At 39.9% G+C, this 22766-nt stretch overlaps 1 protein-coding gene across 5 annotated transcripts in view; it reads right to left on the bottom strand.

The window, feature by feature from the left end:
• Nucleotides 1-22766, bottom strand: part of LOC127787241 (3-oxoacyl-[acyl-carrier-protein] synthase I, chloroplastic-like) — a 38222-nt gene that overhangs the window by 421 nt on the left and 15035 nt on the right. For 3 of the 5 annotated variants that reach the window (XM_052315189.1, XM_052315191.1, XM_052315190.1), the window contains 8 exons: nt 22053-22170; nt 1890-2074; nt 1400-1779; nt 877-1308; nt 605-778; nt 397-510; nt 202-303; nt 23-89 (listed from right to left, as the gene is read on the bottom strand). In XM_052315189.1, the coding sequence (XP_052171149.1) occupies nt 23-89; nt 202-303; nt 397-510; nt 605-778; nt 877-1308; nt 1400-1779; nt 1890-2074; nt 22053-22114 (1516 nt within the window). In that variant the 5' untranslated portion in view covers nt 22115-22170. The remainder of the gene's footprint in view (nt 1-22; nt 90-201; nt 304-396; nt 511-604; nt 779-876; nt 1309-1399; nt 1780-1889; nt 2075-22052; nt 22171-22766) is intronic. The other 2 variants (XM_052315192.1, XM_052315193.1) reach the window with 2 other exon arrangements.

The following is a 22766-nucleotide window of genomic DNA, read 5'->3' as shown; positions in this document are numbered from 1 at the left end:
GGTGGGCGCTAAGAACGCATACCAACATTAACTTCGTGCTTTTTCTTTACATTCGGAACTGTGTCGATTGTAACCTCATGCTCCGAGTTCTGCACCATAAAGGCAGAAATAAATTAACGCTTCTGAAATGCATCATAAAAACATTGTTAGTAGTGTAACCAATGTAGAACAAAAGGATGGGGTTTTGATATGATGCACTACATATTGGTTAATGGTTGGATGCAGCCACCCAGTGTTGATTGCCTTTATAGTTGCAATGGCTTCCAACCCACCAGCAGCTCCAAGCCCATGCCCAATCATCGACTGAAAACAAATGAATCAGAAACTTCAAATATTATAGAGCTATAATGTCTTCATATCAATCTAAGTACCCAGCACAGGTCATGCGGATCTTGCCTTGGTTCCATTCATTTTCAGCTCCGATGTATCCTTAAAGACCTTCTTGATGGCATTAACCTCTGCCAGATCGCCGGCAAGAGTCGATGTTGCGTGGGCATTAACATAGTTCACCTGTAAATGATGGATGAATTTGATGATCTCTGCATCAGAGAGTCTACACTCTATAGTTTATCAAGTTGTGACTTAGAAATCTATTTAAAGTTACCTCCTCAGGGGAGACTCCAGCATCGTCCAAGGCCTTGCTTATACAAGATGAAACTCCCAGGCCATCGGCCCGAGGATCAGTCATGTGATGAGCATCACACGTTATGGCACCTCCCAAATACTCTGCAACTATATTGGCTCCTCTTTTCATTGCGTGCTCTAAGCTCTCCATGATCTTTTCTCCGCAAACAAACAAGTAGTTAAGAAATTCAGAGACAGCAGCGTAAATACATAACAGGGCAAATCAAGATGAGTTTGTGTAAAAGGAATTACCAGCACCCCGGAGCCTTCTCCTATTACAAAACCATCACGCTCTTTGTCCCAGGGCCTCGAAGCTTTCTGAGGCTCATCGTTCCTTTGAGACAAGGCCCGGCAGGCAATGAACCCGCCAACACCAGTCGCTGTGACCGCAGCCTCAGTGCCACCAGCAACCATAATATCGGCTTCGCCCCTTCTAATGTGATTTGCAGCTGCGTAAAAGCAGTAGTTTGCAGTTGCACAGGCTGTTGAGATGGAGTAATTTGGTCCCATCAAGCCCGTGTCTATAGCTAATAATGCGGAACCCATATTGGTGATGGAATAAGGAATGAAAAAGGGAGTAATCTTCTTGTATCCCTTCTGGATAAGAGCCTCGACCCCAGCACTGAAAGCTGTCAAGCCGCCCATGCCCGAGCCCACTAGAACTCCTATTTTAGATCTGTCCATCTGCAACAAGCAGGTCTTCCATTTTGTCATATGAACTCTCCATTTTCAAGCAATTAAAGGGTAGTTGGAGTTAGGGTACGTTGGGACAAACCGTTTTGAGAACTTGCGGTCCAAGCTTGGCATCATCGAGGGCCCTTCTGCCGGCAACTAAGCAGTACCTCCAGCAATCGTCAAGGCGGCGGTCATTCTTGCCGTCAATGTAACCTGTAGAGGAGAAGCCACGAATCTGGCCGGCAAATCGAACAGAGAAGGTTGAAGCATCGAATCTGTCGATGAGGGTGATGCCGCTTTCTCCCTCGAGAAGTTTGTTGTAATATGTATCGATGTCGCTCCCGAAAACTGAGACAAGGCCCATTCCAGTTATGACGATCCTTTTCTTGGGATCAGTTTCCCGTTTAGGAGCTAAAACAGTTGGGCTGCCCACAGCCCTGATTCTTCTGCATTTTGAGGAGGCTGACAATATATATGAAACTTTGTTTGATTTAAAATATCCCACAAAGAAAAGACAATTAATCATCTGATGTTGCAAAAAGATGTCCAATAATAAGATGAACACATTATCCGCTCAAATCATATCAAACCTGAAGTGGTTGGCTTATTATAGCCAGTAGAAGGGGCTTGGTTGCTCTTAACTGGTCTCAAGCCATTGTAGTGAAGCAGAGAAGCTCCGTAGCCATTGCCGGCTGATTCCTTCGTCTTGAAGAGCCCGACGCCGGAGGAGAAGGCCGCCGCAATGCCTGCCATCTCTCCTCTCTCTTCTCTCTCTCTCTAGAACAAGATCAATGATATATATATATATAGAGAGAGAGAGAGGCAGAAACATTGGATTGTCAGTGAGGGAAACAATCAATCACATAAAAAAGTTGGGATTTTGTTTGGGCTATGGTTAAGAAGAAGGGTTGGGGGGTCCGCCCCCAACAACTTATAACAAACCAAAACAGGGGCGATAATTGCTAGAGAAAAGAGGAAGAGGTGTTTCGGTCTTGTTCTTGGAGAGGCGGTTAAACCACCCAAGGAAGACTACAGGGCCGGTGTTGAATGCCCAACTAACTGTTCCTGTGGGTAGTTAATGGCTGGTTTGTTGCATTTTGCTCATCACCTTCATTACCAATGCCTGTATATACCTCCTCATCTCCAAATTCAAGGCTTTCTTCTCTCTCTCTCTCTCTCTCTCTCTCTCTCTCTCTCTTAGGTAGATCATAAAAGAAAGGTCAAATTGCAAAAGAAAAAAACAAATTCAAATTTCACATTTGTTTTTATTTTGGATTAAAGTTTTAAACCATTCAACTTTAATTTTGTTTTAATTTTGGACTTAATTTGTAATTTTTTCAATAACAGTCTTCAACTTTAATTTTATTTTTATTTTATGCTTACATTAATCTTTTATTAGTAAAAAGCATTACATATATATTGACATAGTCTCCTAATTAAGGTGGTTGACATGGTTGTCACCTTAATTATTTTTTACGCATCAGCTTGTATTTATCGAAAACTATATTTATATAAACTAAACTATAACTATAAATTTATAATATATAATTATATATAACTATATAACTAGGAACTGACAAGCTGCTGACAAACAAGCCTTAGTCGTTGTTGGGGGTTTCAGAATTCTACCAGTGCCAATGAAGATAAACCAAATCCGAGTTAATCAAATTTGGGTTATCTTTATCATGTTTGCATTCATCTTCATCCCCATTAGTGTTCATTTTCATTCTCATTGAATCTAGGTTTTCGTCATCGCGTTTGCCATCTCTCACTTTGCTGCCCTTGGTCACTTCTGTTGCTTTCATCTAAAATCCCTATTTATAAGGTATAAATATAATATGTTATAGCCCTCGCAGATGTGTGTAATGGTAAAATATTTAGAATTTTACATAAAATATTAAAATTTGAATAAGTGCGGTGATTTAGAGGCAAAATTATTGTTAAAAAACAACATTTAGTTGGAAAATAAATTTCGCATGAATCATACCAAATGTCCCGCTTTGAATTTGTATAAATTATGTCCGCATCTGAATTTACTGGAATAGTGCATCGTGGGGGAATGTTAGCTGTTCCTGAGAATTAGTCGAGCGGAACTCAAACATCCTAGATGAATAAAATATATATATATAATATAAATTTATAATTATATTTTTTGTTGAGTTAATTGAATAGATACCTCCTATAAGGAATTGTTTTGGCAAACTCCTCTACTTCAAGATTGGTTCTAAAAGTCCCTGTGTTTTCAGTTCTTTGTGTGCACTTCTCTTTCATTAATTTTAAGAGCTAATGCCAGTTATTATAAGGCCAAAGACATAGTTTAGAATCAATTAATTAAATTGTCATCCCAAGACATAGTTTTGCATCACATTAATATTAATTAAATTATTTATATTAAAAACTAAATCTAAATAATAAAAATATAAAAAAATTAAAAACAAAAAACAAAATCTGCTAGAACTCTTCTAGGCTTTAGATAGCTCATAGGCAGTGAGTCAAGCCAGGTTGGGTCCTACTGAACCCATCACTTGCGGGTGACCCACTAGGGATCAATTCTAAAAAATTCGTCTCTAGGCAGGCTGATGATGTAGAAAGAAAGGAGAAGAAGAAGATGAAGGATCAAAGCTTGTGAACATAGATGAATTGAATCTTCAAAGATTTGGTGGCTTCAAAGATGGATTTCGTGGCGCCCTCACCCTTAAGTACCCTAGTTCAGGGACCCAAGGAGGAAGTGTCAATAAGGATGGTACCTGCCACTCACATAAATAGAAATGCCAAACAACTAAACTGAAAACCCCCAACAAGGGTACTTAAATAACATACATATATGTGGCAAATCTGTGTACATCAAGGTCATATCCGTAATAAGTCTCAAAATACACTGATTTGACCCATACATAACAAAACAGCGGAAGCTGACAACAAAAGAAACCCTGAACTCTGGACTACTCTGTACACGTCTAAGATCAACACTCAGACTCCACTAGGCCCGGCATCCGCTCTAGCCTTGCCTATGCCTGGAATGACGCAAGCAAAGTGAGTCATAAGGCCCAGCAAGCAATATAAAATAATTGGAAGCTGGAATAATTGAACTGAAGCATTAAGATGGCGAGACATGAAAAGATAACTGAATCTCACGCATCACAAATATGAAGTATGCCATACTTATGGAAAGCTAAAAGCCACTCAATATTGGCGTGGGCCATGATATCACATGCAATATACTACTGACACCCATAATAAACTGACGTGGGACTCTGTATTATTATACAACTGAAACATGACTCATGTTTATATAATGAATACATAATCAAGATGCATGTAATACATAAATAACCTCCGGAGCCAATAAGCCCCGCACTGATTTGAACTGTGGGGTTCACATACCACACAAGCCTAGCCCCTAATAGCCCGTGTATATGCCCCAACGGAATAATCCGCAGCATGCTTTACCCACTCAGCGCAAAAATATAGGCGAGCTAATCTTGATAATAATAATCCATGAATAAACCCATGCTTGCACACCTCATCATGAACCCATGAATGTATAGTAAATATTAGACTTTAACCATGCATTTAATCATACTTAAATAAGATAGCAAGCTCTAATCATGTAAAATGCTCCATACAATACCCCATATAATTCTCTTGCATTTATATAAATCATATGTGTAATGCATAGTTGAACATGGAGATTTTCATGAAGCAAATTCGGCCATGGGGCATTATTTACAAAAAACGGAAGTTTTACAGTTTTGACATCTCTCTGTATTTTGGGCATAACTTACTCATATGAACTCCGATTTATCTGATTCAAGTTTCTATAAAAAGACAAGAGGAATATCTACAACTTTCATGTTTTAAGTTTTGAGAGATTCGGACTTTAACAGGGTCAAAATCAAGCTTTAAATCGAAAACAGAGTGCTGTAATTGTACTGTTCATCGTCTTCTTCGGTGAAACCGAGTTTAAAACTTCGCCAACTCTGAAATCCTATCAAAAATAGCTTCATCCCCAATGGAATAGAGGTAAACAAGACCCCTTGGACCAATTACAACAAAGTTTAACCAGAAAATGAGATCAAACAAAGCTTTTGAAACAAAATGATATACCTATATAAACATATGAATAATTGGAACAAATATGGCTATATGGATGAGGATGCTTGCCTTTTGTTGCTTCTAGCTTGTTGATAAACACCTAATCTTGATTTTCCAGCCCCCCCTTGCTTGCTAACTCGTGAAGAGACAAAGAAGCAAAAACCAAAAAAAACCTCTCTGTTTCCTTCCTTTGGTGATGGCCGAGAATGTCATCTCTTTCTTAGATAAATACCTATATATGGGCTCTTTGGTGCAAATATTCATATAGAATGATTCCAAAAGCTAAAATCTCACGTGCTTGGAAGCTTTCAGAAGATGGGAGAAGAAACTTGGCCGCCACTCACGCTCACTAGTCTCTGCCTCCACAATTAAACCCACATAACTTATATAAAATAACACTTACACCATATTATTAACCTAATAACATAATTTTAGTTTTAACAATCTCACATATTACATAATTCACCATATACTCTTACACTAAATATCAGAATATTTCTGGGGCGTTACAAGTTCTCCCCCCCTTAAAAGAATTTGGTCCTCCAAATTTGTACATGGTCATATAAATAACTGGGGATAGGATTGTTGTATCTTCTCCTCTAACTCCTATGTAGCTTCCTCAGGACTATGCCGCTGCCACTGCACCTTCACATACGGAATGGTCCGGGTCCTCAATACCTTCTCCTTACGGTCTAGGATACAAAGAGGCTCCTCCTCATAAGACACATCCTCCTGGACCTCAAGAGACTGATAATCAATAACATGCTCGGGATCCGGCACATACTTCCGTAACATCGATACATGAAACACATTATGAACACGAGACAAACGTGGTGGCAAAGCTAAGCGGTAGGTAACTAACCCTACACGCTCAAGAATCTCAAACGGCTCAATATACCGAGGGCTAAGCTTCCCCGATAAGCCAAAACGTCTGATGCCCTTCATAGGCATAACTCGCAACAAAACAGAGTCACCAACATCAAACTCAAGCGCTCGACGACGCTTGTTAGCATAACTCCTCTGCCTGTCTTGGGAAACTTTCATTCGTGCCCTGATAAGCTGAATCTTCTCTGTCGTGAGCTCGACCAATTCCGGTCCCAACACCGCTCTATCACCTGGTTCCTCCCAACATAACGGTGATCTGCATGGGCGACCGTATAACTCCTCGTATGGTGGCATCCCAATACTGGCATGGAAACTGTTATTATAAGCAAACTCGATCAATGGAAGGTGATCACACCAATTACCATGAAAATCCAAGACACAGGCTCTCAACATATCCTCTAGTGTCTGGATAGTACGCTATGTCTGCCCGTCAGTCTGTGGATGGAATGCCGTACTGAACCGTAACTGTGTGCCCAATGCCTCTTGTAACGCTCTCCAAAAATGCGAAGTAAATCTGGAGTCTCTATCTGACACAATGTTAGAGGGCACTCCATGCAACCTTACTACCTCAGCAATGTATAGTGTTGCTAACTGGTTCAGAGAATAGGTCTTCTTCACTGGCAAAAAAATGTGTTGTCTTTGTCAGCCTATCAACAATGACCCATATAGCATCGTCACCTTTCACAGTCCGAGGCAAACCTGACACAAAGTCCATAGATATACTGTCCCATTTCCACTCTAGAATGGGTAAGGACTGTAACGTACCTGCAGGTCTCTGATGCTCTGCCTTTACCTGCTGACAAATAAGACATTGTGACACATACTTTGCAATGTCCCTTTTCATGCCATCCCACCAAAACCTCGGCCGTAATGTCTGGTACATCTTCGTCACACTTGGGTGAATGGTGTAACGAGATCTATGGGCTTCAGTCAGACTCTCCTGCCTGATAGCTTCAACATCTGGAACACAAATCCTGCCCCGATACAACAACAGGTCATCCCCTCGCTGACTATAACCCAAAGGGGTAAATCTCTCCATATCATCCAAAATCTTAGCCAACAAGATATCACCACTCTGGTGCACACGAATCCTGTTAGTCAACTCTGGTTGAACTCTCAAATAAACACAATGCACAATGACCTTCTCCTTGAGAGGAGTAATGGCTAACTCACTCATCTGCTGTAACAGCCCCCACTCATGCACCATCATCATAGCCATAGACGCACCGCGTCGACTCAGTGCATCGGTTACAACATTAGCCTTACCTGGATGGTACATAATCTCGAGATCATAATCCTTAAGCAACTCAAGCCAACGCCTCTGCCTCATATTAAGTTCTTTCTGGGAGAACAAATATTTAAGACTTTTATGATCCGTAAAAATCTCAACCTTCTCACCATACAGGTAGTGCCGCCATATCTTTAAAGCAAATACAATTACAGCTAACTCTAAGTCATGCGTAGGATAATTCATCTCGTGTTTCTTTAACTGTCTAGAAGCATAAGCATTCACACGACCATCTTGCATCAAAACACAACCTAGGCCTGAATAAGATGCATCACTGTAAATGGTGAACTTTACCTCACTCTTAGGGATAGCCAACACCGGCGTGGAAGTCAAACGTTGCTTCAATTCTTGAAAACTCTCTTCACAGGCTTCACTCCAAACAAACTTTTCCCCCTTCCTGGTCAACTTAGTCATAGGCAAGGCTAGGCGAGCAAACCCCTCAATGAATCTCCGATAATAACCGGCAAGTCCGAGAAAACTCCGAATCTCGGTCACGGTGCTAGGCCTCGGCCATTCATCTACAGCTCTCGTCTTCTCAGGATCAACTGCAATACCTTCCCCGGAGACAATATGGCCCAGAAAACCAACTTGTCTTTTCCAGAAGTCACACTTACTCAACTTCGCATAAAGATGCCTATCTCGTAACCTCTGTAAAACAGTCCGAAGATGGACTTCATGCTCCTCAAGACCTGGTGAGTACACTAGAATATCATCAATAAAAACAATAACAAAACAATCTAGGTACTCTCGGAACACCCGGTGCATAAGATCCATAAAAATAACTGGGGCATTAGTGAGCCCAAATGGCATCACTACAAACTCATAATGCCCATACCGTGTGCGAAACGCAGTCTTCGCTATGTCCTCCTCTCTCACTCGAATCTGATGATAACCTGACCTCAAATCAATCTTCGAAAATATCGAAGCTCCCTGAAGCTGGTCCAATAGGTCATCTACACGTGGAAGAGGATACTTGTTCTTCTGAGTCGCTTGATTCAGCTGCCGGTAATCAATACATAGTCTCAATGACTCGTCTTTCTTTCGCACGAACAACACCGGTGCTCCCCACGGTGAAGTGCTAGGCCTAATAAAGCCTTTATCTATCAATTCTTGCAACTGCATCTTTAGTTCCTTTAATTCATTAGGAGCCATCCTGTAGGGTGTCTTGGAAATAGGTTGAGTCCCTGGCATCAACTCTACTGAGAAATCAATCTCCCTCTGAGGAGGTAATCCTGGCAATTCATCTGGAAATACATAAGGGAACTCACATACGACTTGTATCTCCGACAACCCCATCTTAAGGTCCCCGCTCATCGTCACGTAGGCTAGGTACGCCTCACACCCATGCCTGCTTTCATGACAGAGATCATAGGAACTGCACCCACCGGCTTAATACCTCGATACATAATGGTAGGCTGCTGTGGCATCTCAAAATGGATTACCTTCTGACGGCAATCAACTTTCGCATAATATCGAAACAACCAATCCATACCGAGTATCAAATCAAAGTCTGAAATATCTAAAATAATCAAATCACCTGGGCACCTCTTATCACAGACTTTAATGTCACAGTCCCTAAGGACTTCACCGGCCAATAATGCTACCCCACCCGGAGTAACCACTGACAAATAATATGGCAATGGGGTCCCATTAACGGGAATAAGACTCACTACATGTGGGGCAATAAAGGAATGAGTGGATCCCGTATCAAATAGTACACGCACATCAATATCATACAGGGAGAGAATACCTTGCACCGATTCATTGCTCTGTTCCGCATCTGCTGAGGTAATGGCGAACACACGCCCCTGAACATGGGGTCTATCAGCAGCTACTGGGCGCTGTACTGGAGGTGCTGCCATCTGCTGTGCTGCCCCTCCCTGAACTCTAGGCACAGGCGGTCTCTGATTAGGCCTCGGCCCCTGACCACCGTAATGTTGTCCACCAAACCCAGGCTGAGGAGAAAATGTGCAATGCTCCACTCGGTGTCCCTTTCGGCCGCACCGAAAACATGTAATCTCAGCATCTCGGGCAATGACAATTGCTCCCGGGCGCTGAGGACACTCTGAACGCACATGACCAGGTTGGCCGCACTGATAACATACGTTGCTCCCCATACGACATACGCCACTATGTCTCTTACCACAAGTGGGACATAATGGAACTGTCATCTTCCCCTTAGCTTGACGTGCCTCCCACTTCCTCTTCTTACCACTGCTACTAGATCCCTGAGATGAACTCATCACTTTCTGCAACGTCTGATCATTGTGCAACTCTGCCAAGTCCCCCTCAATAGCATGAGCCCGCTGCACCACTGTAGAATAAGATGATATCCTTGCTCCTGCTAAGGCATGTCGGATCTCAACTCGCAGACCCTTCTGAAACTTGGCCGCCTTCGTAGCCTCAGTAGAAATCATACCCGGAGCAAAACGGGCTAGCGAAGTGAACTCAGCCTTATACTGTGCTACAGTGTGGACTCCCTGTACCAAGTTAATGAACTCGTACATCTTCCTCTCTCGGACCCAGTCGGGGAAATAGTGCTCATTGAAGGCTTCCTGAAACTCGGCCCACAACGGTTCTCGATCCACATATCGCTGCCTGACTGTCTCCCACCAACGCTCTGCATCGCCGCGTAGGAGAAATGTGGCTAACTGCACCTTCTGAACGTTGGTGCATCCCATCGTCCGAAGATGCTTCTCAATGGATAGGATCCAGTTCTCTGCCGCTGAAACATCAATGCCCCCATAAAATTCTGGAGGACGGAGCACCATGAAGTTCCTCAACAAATCGCTCCCTGCACTGCTACCTATCCCCTGTACCGTGGGAGTAGGAACTTGTCCCCCACTGGTATCAACTGGAGCTGCCTGAGCTGGTCCTGCCTGGCTTGCTACGAACATCTCCATAACCCCGCGCACCACACCTGCTATCTCTTGCCGCCAATCGCCACTCGGCCCTGCTGGAGCCTCTGGTGCAGGCGCAGCTCGACCTTGGCCTTGGCTGCATGTCCGTGGCCTGCCTCTTCGACCACTCATCTGTCCTGCACAATACACTTGCTTAGAACACAATACCACACTCATTGACTTCACATAAGAGTCCTAGACTCAACTTAACTTAACATGACATTCCTATGTGTACAGAGTCTCGTCCCATCTTAGACTTCCCAACTAAACGCCCAACACTGACCCTCAACCTTGGCTCTGATACCAAACTTTGTGGCGCCCTCACCCTTAAGTACCCTAGCTCAGGGACCTAAGGAGGAAGTGTCAATAAGGATGGTACCTGCCACTCACATAAACAGAAATGCCAAACAACTAAACTGGAAACCCCCAACAAGGGTACTTAAATAACATACATATATGTGGCAAATCTGTGTACATCAGGGTCATATCCGTAATAAGTCTCAAAATACACTGATTTGACCCATACATAACAAAACAGCGAAAGCTGACAACAAAAGAAGCCCTAAACTCTAGACTACTCTGTACACGTCTAAGATCAACACTCAAACTCCACTAGGCCCGGCATTCGCTCTAGCCTTGCCCCTGCCTGGAATGACGCAAGCAAAGTGAGCCACAAGGCCCAGCAAGCAATATAAAATAACTGGAAGCTGGAATAACTGAACTGAAGCATTAAGATGGCGAGACATGAAAAGATAACTGAATCTCACGCATCACAAATATGAAGTATGCCATACTTATGGAAAGCTAAAAGCCACTCAATATTGGCGTGGGCCATGATATCACATGCAATATACCGCTGACACCCATAATAAACTGACGTGGGACTCTGTATTATTATACAACTGAAACATGACTCATGTTTATATAATGAATACATAATCAAGATGCATGTAATACATAAATAACCTCCGGAGCCAATAAGCCCCGCACTGATTTGAACTGTGGGGTTCACATACCACACAAGCCTAGCCCCTAATAGCCCGTGTATATGCCCCAACGGAATAATCCGCAGCATGCTTTACCCACTCAGCGCAAAAATATAGGCGCGCTAATCTTGATAATAATAATCCATGAATAAACCCATGCTTGCACACCTCATCATGAACCCATGAATGTATAGTAAATATTAGACTTTAACCATGCATTTAAGACTTTAATCATGCATTTAATCATACTTAAATAAGATAGCAAGCTCTAATAATGTAAAATGCTCCATACAATACCCCATATAATTCTCTTGCATTTATATAAATCATATGTGTAATGCATAGTTGAACATGGAGATTTTCATGAAGCAAATTCGGCCATGGGGCATTATTTACAAAAAACGGAAGTTTTACAGTTTTGACATCTCTCAGTATTTTGGGCATAACTTACTCATATGAACTCCGATTTAGCTGATTCAAGTTTCTATAAAAAGAAAAGAGGAATATATACAACTTTCATGTTTTAAGTTTTGAGAGATTCGGACTTTAACAGGGTCAAAATCAAGATGCAAATCGAAAACAGAGTGCTGTAATTTTACTGTTCATCGTCTTCTTCGACGAAACCGAGTTTAAAACTTCGCCAACTCTGAAATCCTATCAAAAATAGCTTCATCCCCAATGGAATAGAGGTAAACAAGACCCCTTGGACCAATTACAACAAAGTTTAACCAGAAAATGAGATCAAACAAAGCTTTTGAAACAAAATGATATACCTATATAAACATATGAATAATTGGAACAAATATGGCTATATGGATGAGGATGCTTGCCTTTTGTTGCTTCTAGCTTGTTGATAAACACCTAATCTTGATTTTCCAGCCCCCCCTTGCTTGCTAACTCGTGAAGAGACAAAGAAGCAAAAACCAAAAAAAACCTCTCTGTTTCCTTCCTTTGGTGATGGCCGAGAATGTCATCTCTTTCTTAGATAAATACCTATATATGGGCTCTTTGGTGCAAATATTCATATAGAATGATTCCAGAAGCTAAAATCTCACGTGCTTGGAAGCTTTCAGAAGATGGGAGAAGAAACTTGGCCGCCACTCACGCTCACTAGTCTCTACCTCCACAATTAAACCCACATAACTTATATAAAATAACACTTACACCATATTATTAACCTAATAACATAATTTTAGCTTTAACAATCTCACATATTACATAATTCACCATATACTCTTACACTAAATATCAGAATATTTCTGGGGCGTTACAGATTTACCTTATTTTTGTTTATATAAATATATTCTCTTGCATATGTAAGATAATGTAAAAAAACTATTAAGGTGACAACCACTCAACATTTAGCAATTTTTATATTAACCAAAGATTAATGTTGGTCTAAAATTAAAACAAAATTAAAGTGGTACATTACTACTTAAAAAATTGAATATTTATTTCAAAATATGTTTTTACTTGAGATATAATAATTAAAATTTATATAACGGGAGGAGCTCTAAAAGTCAATAGAACCTAGTAGGAGAACAAGCCTTGTTGGGAGAAGTCACCACAGTTGTGAAGGGGCTCAATCCACTGTCTAGGAAAGAAAGAGTTTATCCAAGAGAGAGTTGTTCAGGAGATTCTCTGTTGTTCGAGAGAAATGATGTGTTCCTGGAAGAGTTTATACAAGAAAACAATTAGTTAGAAGACATGCAAGAATTTCTCCCACATGAGCCCTCCAATGGTTAAGTCAGTAAGTGTCATGGTGAGGAAGAGATTCAAATGAAATGCAAGTGAAATATGTGGTGAAGGTTGTTCGGGTGAAAAACATTTCTTTGGAAGAAGTATAGTTGTACGGGTGTTAGAAGTCCAAAGGTCGGAAAGAAGATCCAGAAGACAAAGGGTCAGGGGGTATTTATACTTGGCACTTGTGCAAAAGGGACGTAATGTTGTTCTGGTCACAAGGCACAATGTTGTCCCAGTCGCACGCAGTGTTGTCCTGGGGTTGAGCTCAAAAAAGGGCCTGGTGAGAAACATCCCCCGGAAGAATAGTTCCTTAGGTAGTGTTTGTTAACTAAGATATAAACCAAAAAAGGTGGGATATGAAAAAGTATCCCGGATAAAAGTTTTTTTCATTGTGTTTGTTAAATTTATCTAGAAAGAAGTAATGTGATTTCTTATCTTAGACTTTCTAGATAAATTTATCTCCCCCTTACCTCATATTCGGATAAGTTATCTTGGATCTTATAGATAAGTTATTTTAATACAATCTTATCTTACTCATTTTAACAAATACTACCTTAAAGGATAGAGAGCTTGTTGCAAGTGGGTTACATTGTCCAAGACAACATAGGGCAAAGTTGTCCGAGAAAAGGTTATCTCTTGTTCTTCCCCAAGATGATTGCTTAACCAAGTGGATTGTGATATGCGAAATGTTTCTCCAAGAGAACTCCTCCCAAGAGAACTATACATGAGGTCCTCCAAGATAACTTCCTCTCTTGGGAGAACTCATTCCGCAAAACTTCTTCTCCCGAGAATGATGCCTTCTTCGGGAGAACACCCCTAAGAACAAGCTACAATAATGGCTACGCACTCTTGTCTTTGACTAAAATTCAAAGGGAATAGTACCCTAAGAGTGGTGGAGTTATCCCAGAGAAGCCAAATCTTGCTCCAGTTATGCGTCTTAGTTGTCCAAGAGAAATATGTGAGGCAATTGTCATGGAGAAACATACGTGTAAGTGGTTCGTGAGAGGCATGCATTTCTTGTTCAGGAGAGGTGCATATGTAATGATTACGTGTTGATTCGCCTCCCGAGTGGCGGTCTATAAATAGCAGCCGGGGGGTCATTTTGCGGTTCCCCACTTTTTACTTATATTATATCGAGACTCTTACGAGTCCAACCTGTTAGAAACTGTGACCGTGTAGCCTTCGACGTAGTCCGATTTCGATCCTCAGAGATGTAAGCACAATCTCCTCTAAGTCAGTCCACACAATCAATCCTTCAACAACGTCCTTGGTTGTGCTAGCAACCCTAGACGTATTGAGAGAACCGAAAAATTTCACCCCATTTTCAGCTTCTTAAGCGGCATATAAACAGAGTTCAAAAACCCTAATCATGCCATAGAAAACCCTAAACATTTTAGGCTCGGCCCTTAATCACATTGGGCCGGCTCTCTCCATTTTTTAATTGTAGAATGGGCTCGATCTAAGTGTGTGACCCCTTAGGTTCACTATTAGACTAGATGTAGGGGCCAATCCTATTGGGCTATATCAGGGCCCAACTTATTGGATTAATTAAACACATCTCATGGGCTTATTAATTAAACTCTTTAATTAATAGTTTTAGAATTAATCAAATTAATTCTAAAATCCTACATATCATGGTTAATGTCTAGCAACATGCCATGAATACCTAGCCAATGATGAAATAAACACGGACCTTTTCAATTGCAATTATCGTGCAGTAAAATTCTTTCATCGATCTATGTCCCGATTGAATTTAGGGCATGGCTTTATGAAGAAACCCTAATCATTCAATAACTATGTATTTATTCTAGATTTATGACTTGATAGGTGAAATCAAAACACTTTGTGATTTCTACCTCACCTTGGCTAAGAATTTCCACAGTCATGAAATCATCAGAATATATAGGACATCCTCCCATCTTAACAATAAGTGATGAATCCTATTTTGACATTCACAAGTTTTCATATGTGACAAGACCATGCCTAGTGACAGTTTGTCAATAACTCTATTAGAATCCAAAAAAGTACCAAGGCGTAACCAGTCAAATATAAGACTACCATGATGTCTCAAGTCTAAGGATCAATCTGCACAATTGCAACATAAGAATTCCAATTCGACATTAAACAATAACCATTAGGGATTTTGTAATGGGTCAGTTTAGTGTACTTATTCTTATAATAAGCACCCACATATATGCAATAGTGTCCTCACACAAATGTCCATGAAACAAGACATTCTCTTGATTGAGTATGCATCATATGTGCTAGCTTATCCGAGTTATTAGTGTCAATTCCTAATAACTCTATGACTAGGAATATTTAAGATCAAGGCTTATAAGAAATATGTTTCATAATCGTCATCTCTATGCACGACCATATTCCATAAGCCTATTTGATCTATGGACTTTGTCAAGTATAGATCGCAATAAATAATGATGACACACATCAATGACAAATAAAACATAATGCCTTGCAATAACAATTGATTGAAGATAAAGAATCCTAATGAAAAAGTATGATTAATTACATAAATATAATTGGCTTATGGGGCATAACTCTAACACAACCCTTCCTAAACAACTTTGTATCATGATTGTCCCACAGAGCATCCAAAAGAACTCTTCCCCGTAGAACTATCCAGAACGTTGTCTAAACAACTTCATCCCGAAGAACCAAAACTACTCAAACAACTTCAAGCCTTTTTTAAACTAAGGTAATTTAATGGTTAAACTTAAGTTTGTCCACAGATCTTGGGAGGCAAGGAATGACAAGGCATAAACCTCCAAGAGTCAGCCCTCCGTTCTGAAGGAATCCATGTAAACATACGCAATGAAATTTAAAAATTTTATTCACATATTCCCTTAAAGGACTAGCTCCTAGGGAATAGATTATGGAGGAAGGTTAAGATGTTACCTTTTGTAGCACAAGTCATTGAGGGAGAATGATCGCCTCTATCTGCACAAATGCCCAGCCTCTAACATTTAATCCATGCAAACAGCACTTGGAACAACAACATGAGCGACTTCCCTAGAGTATCATGGAGTGTTAGCTCAATGAAATGGTGGAATTTAGAGGGAAAATGGCACACCTTGTGTATGGTCGAGAGTCTTACTCTCTTCTTGGGTTTTTCTCTCTTTTTCTTCTCTCCCAATTTGACTCTCAACAAGGGTATATTTGTAACATCCCGCATCCAGCAATAGGAAGGACCGGAACAACTTACCCTGATGGGCCTACGCGAACTTCCCAAGGGTCATCCATCCTTGAGCTTCCCCAGTCCAAGCACGCTTAACCCAGGAGTTCTTTGCCTATATTCAGCCCAAAAAGTATCCAGGCTAGTGTTGTTTCATTCCTTACTTATCCTTGATATATACTACCCTTATCTGGGCTCTTGGGGTATTACATTCTCGCCCCCATTTGAGCACATGATATTCTTGTCATGATACCTTACAACTGGTCCCAGATCTTCTCCCTTTTTGGAGGCTACCATCCTAGAAGCATGCCAAGAGCCACTCCTTGCTCAGGCCCTCGTGCCCCAGCACCACTCTCCGACCTCATCAGATCGCTTTCTCCAAGGGTCAGCTTTGATACCACCTGTAACATCCCGTATCGAGCGATAGGAAGAACTGAAACAACTTAACCTGATGGGCCTACGCGAACTTCCCAGGGGTCACCCATCCTTAAGCTTTCCCAGCTTAAGTATGCTTAACCTAGGAGTTTTTTTGCCTATATTTAACCTAAAAGGTATCCAGGTGGTGTTGTTTCCTTCATTACTTATCATCGATATATACTAGCCTTCTCTGAGCTCATAGGGTATGACATTCTCCCCCCTTGAGCATATGATGTCCTCGTCATGCGACCTTACAACTAGTATTAGATTTTCTCCCCTTAGGGGGCTTCCATCCTAGAAGCCTGCCAGAAACTACTCTTTGTACACGCCCTCGAGCCTCGATGCCACTCCCCGCCCTCATCAAACCGCCTTCACCAAAGGTCAGCTCTGATACCACATGTAACATCCTGCATCAAGTGATAGGAAGGCTCAGAATAACTTACCCTGATGAGCCTACGCAAACTCCCTAGGGTCACCCATCCTTGAGCTTCCCTAGCCCAAGCATGCTTAATCCGGAAGTTCTTTACCTACATTCAGCCCAAGATGTATCTAGCTGATGTTATTTCCTTCCTTACTTATTCTCGATATATACTACCTTTCTTTGGGCTCTTGGGGTATTACATATTCTATAACGGTTGGAGTCCATGTAGTAACGTATTATCCTGTTCAGGTCACAACCAATCCCCGATTTTGTCACTCTGGGATTTAATCCCAAAACACGCGTCACTATGTAGAACACCCTCCACACTTATATGACCAGTTCCCCCCCTTTGCATGGACGATGTGGGATTCGCCTAAGGTGCCTACACGCACCCCCCTTAGGGACTCAACGTCTTAGCTGAGTTTTGTCCCACCACCGCTCTCAAAGGCTTGGGGGTCGGCTCTAATACCATTATGTAATGGTCAGGGTCTATATAGCAATGTATTATCTGGTTCAGGTCACAACCAATCCCCGATTTTTCGGTCTGAGATTTAATCCCAAAATGCACGTTACTATGTAGAACACCCTCCACACTTATATGACCAGTTCCCCCCCTTTGCATGGCTGATATGGAATTCGCCTAAGGTGACTCTAAGCACGATGGTGGGGAAAACCTCAGTGAGGACGCTGAGTCCCTAAGGGGTGGTGTGTGTAGGCACCTTAGGCGAATCCCACATCGGCCATGCAAAGGGGCGGGGGGGAACTGGGTATATAAGTGCAGAGGGTGTTCTACATAGTGATGCGCGTTTTGTGATTAAATCCCAGACCGACAAAACTAGGGATTGGTTGTGACTTGAACTAGATAATACATTGCTATGTAGACCCTGGTTGTTACAATATTAGACTTTTCATGAAACACTAGCTTTTGTAGGCTTATGCCCATGTGTGTGGCTCTTCTTTCATTGGGCTTAGCTTTAATTAAACATTTTAAACCAGCCACTTATAACCCATATTAAACTCCTTAATCTAGCCCATTAACCCGAGATAAGTGATAAATAAGATCAACTAATAATTTGGGCTAATAAGTCACCAAACCCTAAAGCCTAATAAGGATTCAAATCCAAATTAGGGTTTGCATCTTTGACAAGGACATTAAATGACTTTATTCTCATAATATTAGGATCATTATTTATATTAATTTTCTTAATATTGATCTCATTAATATTTAGGAAATACCAGCTCTTACACTTAAGTTTACTCGCAAAACCTATCGAGCCCACAATTACCTCATCATATTGTACTATTGAGCATGACCCATTAGGATTCTACATATGTTGGCAATGATTCTTTTCCATAAAGAACCATAGACCTTGAGTAGGATCTAGCAATCCATCAAGACCCCCAATTAGTAGAAGGATCAAAAGCGATCCATTAAGACCCCTAATTAGTAGAAGGATAAAAAACGATCCATTAAGACCCCCAATTTGTAAAAGAATGAATCATGACCCCCAATTGGATAAGGTGTCATCTCTTCTAAGTTTGGTTTTACTATCTTTGATATATCAAAAAAGATAACTTTAAGAGTATTTTATTTAAGATCCAATCTTAAATCAAATTCCCACAATGCATAGATTTAACAATTACCTTTTAATCAAAGGGGCCCAAGAGACATTCTCCCATTAAGGGTCGATGAATCCACTTTAGATCACTCACAACCTTTGTGTGCTTCATGACATACCCAACCACTACTGAGTTCACACCCTTTACTGGATGCTTTAATAAAGGAGTCAAAGTATGCATATCTACATACAAGATACTATGGTGACCATAAGTCTAAAGATGACTTTACACAGTCGCCACCAGGGTTTCCATAGACACCTGTAAACCTTATGGAATCCCATGTTGAGTCATGTCTAGTAAACTTGTTTTCCAACAAGCGCCCATACATTTACCTTGGATTCCATACCACCGACCTTGTAAGAATGGTTGTTGTCTTCCTTAAGACAAAAGCAATATGTATTCCAGTCTTGCATCAATCATTGATATCCCTTCTCAATGATACCATGACTAAGGACTATGTTTTAAGGTACTAACCTTTTGGTGTATGTGTTAAGTGCTCTTATAATTAAAGTCACGCTTTAACCACTCTCCACATAGGTTAGTCCTTGGGACTTCATCCTTAGGAATTTATATACAATTAAGTACAAATAATGAATCATGCCTAATTTATTTTATCATTGCAACAATCTTTGTGTATGTAACGACCCATTAGAGGGCTCAAAATTTATTTAGAATTATTTAAATAGTTATTTAAGTTATAAGAATTTGTCAATTAATTATTTAATGTGGCAATTTAGATTTCTAATTGAGAAATAATATTTAATGACATTTAATTATTTAAGAATCAAATGCAAGGATATGAAGGTAATTCTAGAGTTTCATTATTAATTAAGAGTTTTAATAATAATTTCTTTTAATAGGAATTATTAATTATTTAGTTAAAGTTATTAAGAAATTGGGAGTCCATACGTGAGAAGGAGAAGATTTAAGAAATCTCCAAGTTAATTTAGGAGAAGGATTCCAAGTTATAAAGGGAGTGTGATCTAGGGATTTTATGTCTATATATAGCCCATTAGCTATAGTCTTCTTCACATCATGGAGAACAAAAAAATTGAAGAAGCTTCAACAGTTCTTTTGCAAAGGAGATTTCTGGTTGCAAATGTTAGAGTTGATCAAGAAGATCCTAAAGCAAGTATCTTCCTTGTAAATCCTTCCTTTACAGGTTCATATCAGTGTTTTTAGATTAATCAAGAACTTTTGTTCAATTTCAATTTTTACATATACGCATATATATATATATATCTATATGCGTTTACAGTGAGTTTCATGGCAGTTCATGCATTATTTTCTTTACAGCGATTCTTCTAAATATCATCGTTGAATCATCCTTGATGTTATTTCAAGTCAATTGGGATTTGTTTTCCCAAGATTATTTCAGAATGGTGTAGTTTGTTAAGAATCGAATAAAGTTCCAGTCTCTGTGAGCGTTCGTTCTGGGTTATTAATTTACAGATATCCAGATGTGAGCCTTCATATCCAGATGAATTTTTTCAAGTATGTGAGTGACATCCGGATAGGCTAGAGGCTATTCGGATGTGTCAAAAAGATTTCTATGAGTAACATCCGGATAGCCTTTGTTCGTATCCGGATGACCTTGTGATATCTGGATGGATTGATCCACATTCGGATATGTCCAGAGTTTAATTGCAGGTGATATCTGGATGGCCTTGTGATATCCAGATGGATTGATCCACATCCGGATATGTCTAGAGTTTAATTGTAGGTGATATCTGGATGGATCTTTTAAACTTGTGAGTAATATCCAGATACCCCAAGCTGTATCTGGATGCATCCAGTTCTTGTTGAGAGTAATATTTGGATATATTGATTCATATCCAAATGAGTTCCAAGTTCTTTACGTGTGATATCCGAATGGTTCTTCGTACATTCGGATAGCTTATATCTAGATGTCCTTCTCTTCTATCCAGATAATGTTAGTCCTAATGATGACAAATATATCACAAGAGGGGGGAGGGTGAATTGGGATTTGTATAAATTTTCGATAATTTAAAACTCTAATTTATGGCAAAACACTAGGTTTCAAAATATAGGCTATATGTTTTGAAATAAACTTTTTTGTTAAGTAGGTTTCGAAACCTACTACATATGTTTCGAAATATACTCTACTGTTTTAGCTTGTTTCGAAATCTATGAGGTATGTATGTCTCGAAATACAACTTACTGTTTTGCTTGTTTCAAAATTTCTTAGCTTGTATTTCAAAATAATGATCTTTGGCAAAGATGATTTACATAAGTAAGAGTATACCAAATATGTTTGAGATCAAAGATATGCTTATATGAATATGTATGTTTAAGCTCAAGAAAACTTTGTTTTAGTCTTTGAAAACAATTATTTTGAAAGCATGAGCAATAAGCAATAATGATAAGCAAAAGCAAAAGAACAATTGCACACAAGATATATAGTTAGGGGTGTGCATTAGGTTTTAACCGAATTGAACTGCCCGAAAATCAATAACCGAACCAAACCTAACCGGAAACAATAACCGAACTGAATCGACCGACACCAATGGAATAATCAAAATAACCAAACTGAAATAACCGATCTCTAAAATGCCCTAACCGAACCGAAATGCTAACCAAAGTTTAGCCTAAACTATTAACTGAATCGAGAATCGACTACTATATAACTGAACCGAACTAGCCAGTTTGGTCTATTTGTTCGGTCTAACCGAACCTTTGAAATGTGTATTATTGTTTGAACTAGCCTAATGTACCTTCTAAATTATCCTACTGAATTGGGAAACAAAGCTTTGCAATTCAAGATTTCTAATACTGAAAAATTAGCTTTCAGCTTTGCAATCAAGATTTCAAACAATAATATACATTCAACAATAATATTTCACTCAACTTGTCACAAGACATGGTTCAAAAGTAACTTCAATAACAACAAACATAACAAAATATACAACATACAAGTAATAACAACAAACATAACCAATATGTTGTTATTCAATAACAACAAACATAACAGCAACATAGAGTTTGAAAGCAGATGAATAATATGATGTAACCACATACATGTAATAAGCCTCCATTGTTGGTGCTCGTGCATAGGCTAGCCACAGGGAATATTATCATGTAGGAACAAACATGGTAATGCCTCATACCTCACAAACCTAGACTAAAAAAGAAAACATAGCATAGGACTTGACTAGAGTCCACCAGGAAGCATGATGGAGTAAAGCACCTGAAATAGGTTTGTTGGGGTGTCCAAAACGCCTTCACATCCACGAGCTTAAGCTGCGCCATGAGAAAGTGCACTACTCTGTTGTCTGCTCCACTTAAGAGCTCCTAACTTCTCCAACCTTCGAAAAAAGAAAAGTTGAACTTCAGTTCATGCATTTTTAATCTCTGTAACATATTAATATTATTATCAAACAACATGCAACAATATGCTTTTTACAACTTTCTGTAACTTGCAATATTTATCAAACTTAAAAGAGCCAGAAGGATTAACCAACTTTCTGGAACATGTAAGAATTCATAATATACAGCTTCCCAACCACAAGATAAATAGACAAAGTTGGTCATAGACAATGTGCTAGCGGCTTAAGAACCACAAACCCAAGTGAGAAAAGGGCATAACTAAATAATGAATTTGTTTGGAATCATAAGAAAATAAAAGCAAAAAAATGGAATAATATCCCAGCACACCTCCCACTAAGAAACGTCTACTCCAACTACACAAAGGCAATTAACATCACACTCTACAAACATACCCAAACAACCACAAGAAGAAACCAGATGAACTAACAATCAATACTTTCTTTGAAGACTTAACCCATAAGTGAAGAAAGTAACTTCTCCATCCAGAGAAGTCACAAGTTAATATCACATACTAATTCCAGATTGTAACTCAAAAATTTTCAGAATCAAATAAAGAGAAACTAAAATAATGGCA

This window comes from Diospyros lotus, chromosome 12, assembly GCF_014633365.1.
Source record: "Diospyros lotus cultivar Yz01 chromosome 12, ASM1463336v1, whole genome shotgun sequence".
In the NCBI taxonomy this organism is placed as follows: domain Eukaryota; kingdom Viridiplantae; phylum Streptophyta; class Magnoliopsida; order Ericales; family Ebenaceae; genus Diospyros; species Diospyros lotus.
The sequence above is the reverse complement of the archived record's forward strand: the minus strand, read 5'-3'. Positions and strand labels throughout refer to the sequence as shown.